The following is a 12,654-nucleotide window of genomic DNA, read 5'->3' as shown; positions in this document are numbered from 1 at the left end:
TCTACCTGATTTGAACCCCAGCTCCACCACCTGCTAGCTGTGTGACCTTGGGTAAGTTACTTAACCTCTCTGTGCCTCGGTTCCTTCATCTGTAAGAATGGGAGGAGGTAACAGTTCCTACATCACAATCAATACATGTAAAGTACACAGGCTAGGGTCTGACATTCAGTAAGTGATTCTTCAGTGGCTTCTAAAAGCACTTCACACACAGTCACTGATTATGAAAGTGATAAGCTCCTGGTAGAAGATATGGAGGATGCCTACATTAATTAGGAAAAGAAAAAATAAAGTGTCCTATCATCACCTACATATTGGTACCACTGTCAGCATTTGGGAGTATGCTTAAGGGAAGTAATTTCCTTAAGCAAAACTGGAATCATATTATTGATGGTCTTTTGAAAATTAGTTTTTAAAATTAAAAGCACATTTTTTAAGAGGGAGTTTTCAAATCTAATTTCTATACTCAGGTTCAAATAAACGGTACCGAAGACCAAAAAACCTAAATACTACCACCCTACTCTAGAGACTTCTGAAAAAGCTTTCAACAAAAGACTTTAGACAGCAAATGGCACATGACTAATTTTTTCACTGGCTTAGTAACCACAGCAGGGAGGCTTAAGACGCACCAGAATTGAAGAATCACATAGTAACATCTAGAGTTAACAGAATGTTTCAGTTCTTTTGCCCCCAAAGCACCCAACGACAGAGTAACTTCTGACTCAACTTTGCACAGCCAATAAGCACTGTCTGTTTCTTAGCAGAGAACAAATGAACTTGATTTTTGTGGAAGTTAAATTGCCAACATCATATTGAGTTAATGTGAAATAAAACAAAAATCAAAAATCCCAGCCCATACTGCATCTTAACAACAACAACAACAACAAAATCCTAACTTCGACCCTAAATAGATGAAAATGAAGCTTCAATACTCTTCCCTGACTCCTCCCTCCCCACCATCAACACCGCGCACTCGCTATATTTTCCAGTCCAGTTTCTTCACGGTAAAACACTTTCTCATGAGACTGCCTGTGGTCAGGCTGAATATGGCACTGGAAAAATGCTTCTCATGGCATCCAGATCATACCCATTCCAGGTCTAGCCTGACCATTAAGTACAGACACACCCGGAAATTGTAAACTATTTTAACAACAGGACATTTTCCCACCTCAAAAGTGGGATAATCTTTGCAGCCTACCTATGTCCCAAGGGTGTTCTGAGTATTACCAAGTTAGCATTAGTCAGGCACTTTGATTTCACAGACAAAGGCTCTGTAAGTACAAAGTATGATTATCCAACCCAACTGCCTTTTGGAGAGTCACCCAAGATGACAACAGAGGAGGGAGAGAGGCTCCTGCTTCCATCGCTACCCTCTCCGGAGCAAAGCCACCTCCCAGGGACATACATGCTGGGCCAGACCGGTGCGGGCTGTGCTGTGTCTGACTGTCGGCTGCACTGTTCCCTTATATAGTCAATGAAGAGGGAATCCCTCTGTGTGCACGTTTCCAATCCACATTCCAAAACAGTATAGGCAAGGAAGCAGATTTTCAACTGTGACTTATAGGGCTTGATACGACAGGGCCAGACACTGTGCTAGGATCATGGCCATCACTTTTTCAGGATGTGTCAGGATGTGGATGAAAGAGGAAGCCTCCATAGAAAACCATCCTCGAAGTTATTAAAAAGGTGCTGGTGGGCACACATATGTCAGCGAGAGCGTAAGTATAGAGAATATCTGCGTACAGTTAGGCAAACCCCACCTGAGAATTAAAACGACAACGACAAACTTATATTTTTGGCGGGCTTGCTTTAAAAATCTACACTTAATATAGATTCGGGCCTTTCCCTCTGTCTCTGGAGGCCTCGATCTGAGATAACAATCCCGAAGATCATCACATGCGTTACATAATACTGAAGTCTGGAAGGTGTTTTTGAAGGACAATGAGGCACACGTCATTATCTGGCATTATAGCATCTGCCTGGCACCTTTAAGAGAGGAGCAGAAGTTGGCCTCGAATACATTACACTGCACACTAGTCACAGAAACTCCAGTATATTTTCCTTTAACTCAACTGTTCATGTTTAGATATAAAGTCAGAACAGAGCCTTCTGCTGGGGCTACTGATCTGTCCACACACACACACACACACACACACACACACACACATACACACACACACAGGTGCTTCAAAGAAGTAGAGCTACTGAGGCAGGCATAACGAAGCGGAGCATCTAGAAAAGCCTAACTGCTGAACAACTAATCCTGGGAAATCCGGCACCGTAAATCCATACAACACAATAGATTAATTCTCAGTAAAAAGCCTGGCAAATTCTCAGAAGCCAAAAAGTCTCCTGAGTCTCAAGGGTTAACTCACTCACTTGCCTTTAAAAAAAAAAGACACATATAATTTCCTTTTATCATAAAACAATGCATTTATTATTTTCTGTATATCTGTTAAAGGGCATGGCTTTCTGAGTGGAAAACAAAACAGAACTTGGTCACATGTTTATTTGCTTCAGCTACTCCCTTCCCCTTCTGATAAATAATCAAACATGCCATCCAGAAAAAACAAAACCAGCGAGCTGGGAAATTTGATGGTCATCAAATAGACTGAGATACCAAGAAAAGCAGCCCACTGTTCCCACACTGAGTTTTCGGCCCCCACACCTACACTAACATCTGAGTAAATACCTCCAGTCACTCTTTCCATTTTCCCTGCAATTACTCCTACTGTTAAACAAATTGTCCTTAAGGCAGTCGCAAACATAATTTTTTTTCCCTGCAAAGTAGAACAACTTCTGAACATTAAAAAAGCCAGCATAGCAATAGCAACACACGCACACTTATTTATTTAATTTATTTAGGTATTTCTTCCATGAGAGGTTCAGACAGCTACAGAGCTTATTTCTTTCTCTATTCTAATAGATGCTGTTTTAGACAATAAAATTTAAGGATATTTAGTCTGGGGACTAACAAACAAGGTTCAGAGCAATAACAATTCCCTTAAGATCAAAAGAGCTAATTTTCCATTTCCTGTCTATTCCCTGACCAGTACATAGTTAAAAAAAAAAAATTAGCACCTGGCTTACCAATTATAGTGAAGTTGGGGGTCAGGGTTGGGGGAGGGGTGCGGAGGGAGGTGGGGGGAGGCACAAGGGGCAACGACATTAGACAGGAAAGGTGGAACCCTTGAAAAAAAATGTCAAACCCTGTGTTAAGAAACTCATTTCACCAGAAAGGACTCAGAGAGCAATCCCATCCGCTCTTCGACACAGAGCGAAGCAGCAGCCCAGGTCCAAGGGCTTTCCCTGCCATACTAATTACCCACAATGAGAATTTTGAAAAGAGCTTTCCAACATCAAAGTTAACAACCATCGCGGAAAGTGAGGCGGGCTTTCTCTTTCCTTTCGCAGCCCACTCCGTTTAAACAATAGTAATATGAATGAGATAATGACCGTGCTTGTTTCAGCAGTCTGACTTTTATTGGCATGAAATTGGTACAAATATTATCAAGACCGATTCACAAGTGATGACGGTGTCATGATGCAAACATCCGAGGACAATTCTGCAGAGGCAGAATTACAAAAGCCACCATCCCTGCACCCTCTCACCACTTGTGATAACAGGAAGAAAAAGAAGGCAACAAAAAACAAAGTCACAAATAAGCCGAGAGGGCTCGAAACTACATTCAAGCTTATTTATACAACCTTCCTGACGACACTCGGCTGCTGACTTAGCTGATTGTATCCCAAGACCCATTTGAAAGCAAGAGTGAATTAACAAGGACTTAGAACCAACCGGTCTTCTCGAATCTCTAAAAAGAAAACCGCCTTTGATGGAGAGAGGAGGGAGGTGGGGGGGGGGGAGAGAAAGCAGTAAACAAGTTGGATCATCTCATTTTGCCCTCCAGAGAATGTCTGCGCAGGAGCAGATCCCTAGTTTAAAAGTTTAAGCCCGCAAAAATGTTCCTTTTTTTTTTTTTTTCTCTGGACACTTACAGAGAAAATGAAGAGTTTGACGGAGTGAGCTCGCACTGTCTGCCTTTGGATTTCCGTCTTCTTGCTGTAGATGGGTTCTGGCTGTTTCTGTGAAGCGGGGGTTGCCGAGTGGTAAAAAAGATGTTTGAATAAACAGGAAGTGCTGTGCGGCTGAAGCACACTCGAGGAGAAAACACACTGGAACATTGCCCTTTGTAGGCAACCTCAGGGACGCTTGCCTCCACAGTAGCTGCTGGGCTCTCACTAAATGACAAAGAAACCACAAGAATTCCTCAAGTAATTCTTCACTTTCAAAGTTGAAAGATCAGTTGGAGCTTGCAGGTAATTTTCAAAGTTGCATTTAGCCCTTGAAGAAATCTATTAATGCTACACATATCTAAATCACTCCAGGTCCGCAAGCAGCAACACAGCATCAGAACCGTGCCCTGGCCAGACCGAGCCCTAGCCAAACAGCTCATTCTCGCAGACAAATACACACCGACAGGGTTTCGGGAAACCTGCTCTTGAGATATTTTTGTGGTGACATTTACATAGGCAGGATGCTTTTAAAAAAAAAAAAAAACAGGGAAGAAAGAAAGAAAATCCAGATTCTGCAGACTTTAGAAGAATTTGTCACATGTATTTTTAAAGAACATATCGTCCTGCATTCCCGGGATATGCCCTTGATCTTGCTTTTGCTGCTTTTCCTTTACATTTTCCTTCTCTGCAATCAACCGAACTACCTGTTTATCTCCAGATGCCTAGCTTGTCTACTCGAACACTCCTTAACCCGCCCCAAACTAATTATTAAAGTCCTGTCTTCCGTCACCCGAGTAACTTGACAGATACTGTAAAGAAAAGTAAACTGCTAAAGGCAGAACAAATCAGCTTGAAAAATAAGATGAGGAGCTGAACAGCCATATTCAATAAAAAAAAAAAAAAGAAAGAAACAGGGGGAACGGGAGGAGGAAGAAAAGGATTCCTTCTGAAAATGTATTGCTGTTGCAGCAATGCTCTTCTGCCACGGAAGCCACTGATTTGTTATTTAGCATGGAATGCTGGACTGTCTGTCATCCAGGTGCTAATACTCGGCTAAAATAACTCATTGTGAACTGTCAGTGGGATGTTTACATAGGCCCCAATCTTTTCTTCATGGAAGGAAATTTTTTACTGGAATTCATCTTCTTTTGATCTCACATTCAAAGCAACGGCAGCTTGATAGACATTCAAGTCTGAAAGCAAATCCAGACGCTGAAGATAAACCGCCAGAATATGACAGGCAGAAGCATCTAAAGCTTATAAAAATGAAGAGAACAGCATGTCGCCTGAGTATTACAATAGCAGAAATCAAGAGACATATTAGGTGGAACTGATCAGCCACAAAAACAGTTCAAAAGGCAGATCATAGAAACAGAGGACTAGGCTAGGAGGAAAAAAAAAATGGGAAAGATCTGGTTTACTGCCTCACCTCCCCTCTGAGCTGCACAGCGCATCCATGCCTGCCTCTCCACTTTTAGGAGGGGTGGAGTATCCAATTCAAATGTTCCTGTCTAACTCAGCTGGTCCAGTTGCAGACACTATAAATGGTTTCCTAGCAATCTACTTCCAAAAGGCAGGGGGGAAAAGCAGACCCTTACCTTGCTCAGGGTCCGGCATGCTGCATTTTATTAGCACCCCCTGCATCTGCTCTGCAATGCAGTTTCAAAAGACACATAGCCTGGACGCCATGCAAGTGGGCGGTCAGGAAGAGCGTCTCTCCACAGAAGGGCTCTAAGTAGTTCGAGATGGGGCTAGAGAGCTCTAAGGGACTCTGGTTCCCTGACATGGCTAGTTACCAAATGAGCATAAACGCTCTAGCCTCAGTCACAAAAATAGATAGATGCATTCAGTCCTACAGACAGAGAAGGGCTCAACACCTAGCAGCTTTGAAGCCCAATAGAACGATTCCATAAAGGAATTCTCACAAGATCTTTCTTTTAAATTTTTTTTTCTTTAAAAAATAAGCCTCTTATTCTAATCAAAGTCAGTACATATAAAGAAAAGGTAACTCTCCCAGCAATTCCAGCCTCAGAGCTGTTTGTTAACAAACACGGCACGAATGGGCAGCATTAAGTTAAAGGGAAATAGAATTGTACATCTTAACTTAGCCTGCGGTTCCTCCTGATTCTGCACACCCTTCTGGGACTACAGAGCCAGCTCTTCTGCAGCATCCCAGGATTTTTTAAAAATGCCCCTCCCCCTCCTTTTGCATAATAAATCAACAGTACAATGTAGATTTAAAAAATGTACTAACCTATTTAAAAAGATGTAATCAGTTTAAGGGCTCGCCTCATGCAAACAAGATCCCTGCGTAACTTAGTTACACACATAAAAAACACAAACAAGCAAACAAAACAAAAACCCTACTGGATTCTAAGACTGTTCTTCAAAGTTACCTTCTCTCCTGCCTACACAGCTGATTTGCTAAAGCTGATTACTGATCTCTGAACTGCCCTAGTTCCGGGTCTTACAGTCGCTACTATTCCTCCCTAACCTAAAAAGAAAAAAAAAGTTACTTTTAATACTTACACTTCAAAAATCTCCTAAGTATCCCATGTTGCCGTAGTTATTATGTTTACGCAAAACAGGGAGGTCTACCATGAAAAAGAGAATGCTAATTCCATTCCCTTACACCTTCTAAGACACAGTCTTCCTATACAAAGAATGTTGTCACTACCACCATGGGGCAAGGAGGAACCCTCCATTTCTCAGGGCTGCTGAAGGTCTTTTTTAAAAACCTGCCATGTATAAAGACCTTCATTAGTATAATTAAATGACTGTTGGGGCTTTTTTTTTGATATAAACAACTTTTGATATGTCATTTAAAAACCTCATAATAATATCATTAAAGAGCTCCCATTTTTAAACGAGAAATTGTCTGCTCAGGGCCATGGAATAGTAGCCGTGCTCCAGGCCGCTTCCTCTCCCTTTCAGACTTCTGGACTTGAATGTCACCATAGACCTTGAATCCTTGAATGTGAAATGGCTTCACACTAATTGCTCTAATTGCTTGAAGATGTGCAGGCAGGTGAAACCTGATCCCCGTGGCCATTGTAGAGACCAAGAACAACACTGGAATGTTTACACAGTGGTTTGATTTTAATAGACAGAAGGGCTGAGTTTAAGACAGCAAAAACACAGCTAATAGGTGACCCCTTAATGTAGTCCTCCTTAAAAAAAAAAAAGACACACAACAAAATACAATTTCATGTTCTAAAAGGCAATGTCCTAAATGCCAAGGTTATTTGCTTGACTCTCGCAGTGAGTACACGTTACGTTGCACCTGACATTTACACCCGAAACTCTACCCCGAATACATTTTTTTACCTTAAAACAAAAAAGCACTTTATATGTCAGTCACCTTACAAACAGATTATGACTGTATGGTATTTCCAAGTAAGTGCACTCATTTAAATTTTAAATTGAATATTTTTCACTACTGCAATACTCCCTGTCCCTTAAAGGGGAAGCCTGTATCGCCTTGTTTATTCCTTTGCTTCTTCTGCTCCTCCACCCCACCACTTACAGAATTCCTGACCCTTGTAGATTCCTTGATTGCAGTTAAAGTTGAACCCAGGCCCTTTCACGTTGGTGCTTAAGACAAACGTGCATCCTTTTGGTGCCTTTTTTCCTTTGTTACCGTGTAGGACTGTGGTCTGCTTCTCATCTAGGGGCTAAGGCAGCCAGGGGAGTGGCTGACATAGTTATTCAATGACAGTGGCCATTCTCCCTGGATATTTTAATGAATTGAGATGGATACAGAGGTTTGACAATGGCTCCCCAGAGCCCCCTCTTAACAGAACACAAATGTAACCAATGCTGGACAGGAAATATACTACAGCAAGACCAAGATAAAAATACAACAGCACCTACAAGGTGTCATTAACAAAAGGAAACCAACAAGGGTTAGGGGCAGGCTTAGACAGGTGTTGAGATATATATATGTGTGTGTGTGTGTGTGTATCTTTATATATGTGTATATATATATGTATGTGTGTATACACACACACACACACACATATCAAGAATCTGAACGTATAGGGCTATTTACTACATAGTCAAGTAAACACTGCTAAGGAGAAAACAGGAATTAAACATTTACTACAGAAAAAAAATACCACGAAACAATGAAATTATTTTATGGTTAAGCTAGGCAATTAAAAGCAATAGCTGCACTTGCCAACGAGAACAGAGAAGCAGGTAGCATCCCAGACAGCCGGGAGCACCGTCAAATGGCAGCTCCGCTAAGTTCGGCTGTGTATTAACTTCTGAGGGTAAAACACAACGTGCAGGAGAAAAGGGGCCAAAAAAGTCCCTTTAAAGCTATGAAACGCTCTTAGTTACATAAGGTGAGTCATAAATATAGGAGCTTGCAGTGCCTGGACTATTTGTCCCCAAACACGGAAAGACAAAACAATTTAACAAACGTAACTGCACAGAACACCCTTCCCAATCACAGCCACCTCATGGGCTTTTAGGGACACTCATACCTTGTTCTACAAGTTAGAATCCTCTAGGAAGAAGTAATGCCTCCCGCTCCCAGAAAGGAGGGGGGCGGGGAACGAGTCCATTTATCCACATAAAGATGAAGTATAAACTAGTCCAAGCCAGGGAGAGGCACACTGAGGGAAAAGTAAACAGGCCCCCGCCACCCCCCCACCCCCCAAATAGTTCCCCTTTGAAAGCCCTATGCAGTGAGTGCCTGGTACCAAGGGCTGCCCTATTTGTTGGAGGGGTCAGCAAAGCTATGCTAAACTGACAGGTTCAGTTTACGGCAGGCCAGAACTTTGTTTGGATATACTGGCCTTGCTCACCGCCAGCTTAACAGCAGATGGCTAGAAAACTTTCATTATGCTGCACAGGACTGAACTGCAAACAATCCAGAAAACTGTGAAAAGTTTAACTCCCTCTAAACCGATGAGCCAAATCAGGGCCTGCCCAGAGCCAGGGAGCCAGGGGGGCCCAGGGGACCGTGGAAGCGATGGGTAACGGGTAAGACAAATCCGCACTTGCCAAAGGCCCAAGTCAACTCAACGTGCCATCCAGATCCCAGAAGAGCAGTGACCCTCCTTGGTCTTGATTTTAACTGTTCGAAGGCCAGACCTTATAAGGAGTTGTACTGACTGCGCCTTCTTTTTGATTTTCCCAAAATACACTGTCAGACTTCCCTTCCCGTTGGAGAAAGAAAATCTGCCTCCAGACAATTCTCAAGCTCCCTTCCTGTCTTGCCTCCCTCTGGAAATTGGGAGGACAAGACCCAACAGTCTCACTCTAACACCTAGATTTAAATATGATTTATCCAAATCTGTATATAATTTAAATATTCATTAAATCGATTCAATCACATGAACCCTAATATCTCCTAATGCTCCAAGACAGGTTATAAATGCACCTTCAAAGGTTTAATTCAATTGGCAATCTGAGAGGTCTTATCACTAGAAATGTGTTATTTTCATATTATTCAAGAAATGAACAAATGTGCTTTCCACAAATGTATTTTAGAAGCTACCCTTTCCTGTTATTGAAAGAAAATTGTGTTTATTACTCCTTTAGCATAGTGTAAACTCATAAACGTCAACAGAGAGTACAAGGAAAGCTGTCAACTAAATATTGTTTCCTTCATGAGCTGTTCTTCCAAGTCAATTACGCCTTTCAACTTCTGGGGCATTGTATGATAAACTGGCAGTAAAAATCATTCACATTAATATACCATGGTGCCTTGCCTGCAAAAGGTAATTAAAGAAGTAAATGACTCATAAGAATAGACATATTAGCTGCAGAATGAAAGGCAACTGAGCTGCCACATAAAAATATGTACCATTAAGATACCGCATTTTCATATTCCTGTAATCAGCTCCAGTAGACTAATGCTTATTTAATCCAGTTCTGTGCTAAGTCCATCAACAACTGTTTTTTGCTGTTTTCTCCTTGACTGAACATTATGAGAGCAGGTTTGGAATAAATACTGCAATGAGATTTTTGCATACTCAATTGAAGAACAGGTTTTTACATTTTAAAATCTATTTTTTTTTTCTTTCTCTGAGAAATACAACATAAAAAAAATACTGGTGGGGGAAAAATATATATATATTGCTAGCTAGACACATCTCTTTTTTAAATGGCAGAACATTTAGGGGAAAATATTTGTTTCCACGTTCACCTGTTCTGACCTGTACCACTGATGATCTGCCCAGGGGGGAAGGGAGCCATGCCTCCCCCTGCCAGATCTCTGCTACCTTTACAAAGCGCTCCCTTTTGCTAATAATGTCTTCCATTAGCATTTATCCTGTGGCAGGGATGGAAGGAGAAAGCGAGAAGGAGGAAGGAGTTGACAGGTGTGGCAGGAGAGGACCATAGCCTTGCCTCGTGGCTCCTGAGTTCTTTTTCTTCCAGAGAGTGGATCTGAGTGAACAGAACCTTCCCAAGGAAGAGTGAACTGACCCTCAAATTAACTGCTTTATTTTCCATCATCTGGCTTTCAAACTGACGTTCTGCCTCACCCCTCCCATCCTTTACTTCGGCGTTCCCCGCGCGAGTGCAGACAAGCCACAAGAAGACGTCGCCCGTGTGGTGTGAGATCCTTCGCTTAAGTTGTTCGCTTCCCTGCTTCTGCAACCTCCATCTTGACCAGCGAGAGGAGTCCACCATTTGCACTATTAAGATGTTCTGGGAACATTTAGATGCTTGAAGTTTCCTGGAGGCTGGAGAAATGCCTGTTCTTGTTGTGGAAATTAGGGCTCTTTGGGGATGACTGATGTGGGCCTAAGGCTTTTGCCAATTCGGTTTGGGAGTTTTAGCTTTCGAAACTCTTGCGATTCCTCTGATGGTCCATGTGGCCAGCCAGCAGTGAAAATCAGCCTCTAAAACCCTATCTGTCTTCTGTCCTGTCTGCCAGCAATTCACTCACTTTCAATAACATCTAAATGCATCTAGATGGGGTCCACTCACTTCTCAAAAATGCCCAAGAGATTCCTGACCTGTTTTTGTCTTCATATGGATAGGCTTTCGACAGAGGCAAAGGTCTACGTTTCTCTACCAGTTGTCGCATCTCCCCTTCCCTCCTTCTGCGAGAACAGAAATCTCTTTGGCTTTAAAACTGATGTGCAGCTAGCCAGGCCTCAAGGACAGCCCCGGATGTGAGGACAGCCCTACCAGGACCCTTTGCTGTTTATCTACCTTTTCAAGTTCTGAGAACTGCCGAGAGCCTCCCAGACTTAGGCTGGGTCTCTCCTCCTCATGTATTGTTGCCTCAATGTTCAAGCAGACACCACTTGGAACCACAATTAATGAGCTCTAGTCCTTTTTCTAATTAAGGAACAAAGGTTCCTGTGTGCACAGTATGGTGACGCTGTCTACAGAACACACGTGGAAAGAGAAGTGAATGCTTCTAATTGCTTCAAAATGGGATTTTTAATATTTAGGAACATAATGGGATCGCGAAATAAGAGCATTTCCAACATCCTTTACAAATAAGGCTTTACAAAATATTGTTAGCTGTTAATAATACATCATTATCAAAAATGGGAAGTTATGAATACCATGCACATAATCTTTGTATTCATGTGAATTAACCTATATGTATGAATACAATGATACCTGAATTCGTTTTTAAAAATACATTAAAAAAAGAAAAAGCCCTCCTAAAAAAAAAAAAAAAGAAAGAAAGAAAGGCAAAGGAGAGAAGGCAGCTCCTGTGAGCCTGATACTCCTCCGACCTTAGCAGATTAGGGTTCAAACGTGTAATTAAGAAAGATAACCCCAGTTTTTATAGTGATTAGGGGCTGTGGGAAATAGGATCCTATCTCTCAAAAGTGTTACAAATATACCGCACTTCTAAATAACCTGCAATGCTTGGAAAGTAGACTCACTACCAAGGGCAAAGCTGCTATGCCGTGAGCGAACAGACTAAATGACAGACTGGCGTTCAAGTCCATTAGCTGCTATGTGATAGGAGCACATTCACTAGCACGCGACCTGTGAAAAATCTTAGATCTCTTTAAATCTTTGAATTGGATTACTGCATTAATTCTTAAGAACTGCAATCCTTCAACCAAGTCAAATTACCCTCATTAACAGTGGAAAAACTGCCTCTGCAATAAGTTAAAAAAAAAAAAGATATTTATTACCTATAATCACTTTCACGTACTTCACCTAGAAATATGATGAACGGGCGCCAACAACTTTGGCAACGACAGCATCTTCATTTTGCATACTGATTTGAGTTAAAATAAAACCGAAAACATTTGCATGGTGTCGAAATTTTTTTTTTCATGTCTACAGGACATGTCCTTTCGTTATCCCAAGCCTCTGATAAGAAGTAAATAGCCCCATTTTACAGGAGAAGACACACGGAACGTAGGCAGAGACACAGTGCCCACTGTCCAAACTCTCCCAGCTGATTGAGGGGGCAGGGTCTCCTGGCCCTGGGTTCTGGATCCACACCGCAGGAATTAAGTCAGAAATACACTCTTCTAATGTTCCTGTCATGCAACGTGCAGACTTCTCTAAATCACACTCAGGGAAGGAAAGGCAGGCAAAACAGATGCAAAGATGGGACTGCAGCTCTGAGGGTAGAAATGATGCCCGTAATAAATACAACAGAAGCGGCCTCAATTCTGCCCTCACCACATTCGCTGTTAC

At 42.0% G+C, this 12,654-nt stretch overlaps 1 protein-coding gene across 8 annotated transcripts in view; it reads right to left on the bottom strand.

The window, feature by feature from the left end:
* The window catches only part of FOXP1 (forkhead box P1), a 563,431-nt gene that overhangs the window by 159,912 nt on the left and 390,865 nt on the right, over positions 1–12,654 (bottom strand). The window contains exon 1 of one of the 8 annotated variants that reach the window (XM_045808081.2): positions 3,997–4,253. The exons of 5 other annotated variants lie outside the window; for them this stretch is intronic. In XM_045808081.2, the coding sequence (XP_045664037.1) occupies positions 3,997–4,182 (186 nt within the window). In that variant the 5' untranslated portion in view covers positions 4,183–4,253. Of the gene's footprint in view, positions 1–3,996; positions 4,254–12,654 lie in introns of those variants that run through there. 2 more of the 8 variants (XM_045808082.2, XM_045808080.2) reach the window with 2 other exon arrangements.

Source organism: Ursus americanus, chromosome 14, assembly GCF_024610735.1.
Source record: "Ursus americanus isolate L20-20 chromosome 14, mUrsAme1.1.p, whole genome shotgun sequence".
In the NCBI taxonomy this organism is placed as follows: domain Eukaryota; kingdom Metazoa; phylum Chordata; class Mammalia; order Carnivora; family Ursidae; genus Ursus; species Ursus americanus.
This window is presented reverse-complemented; position numbering and strand designations above follow the sequence as displayed.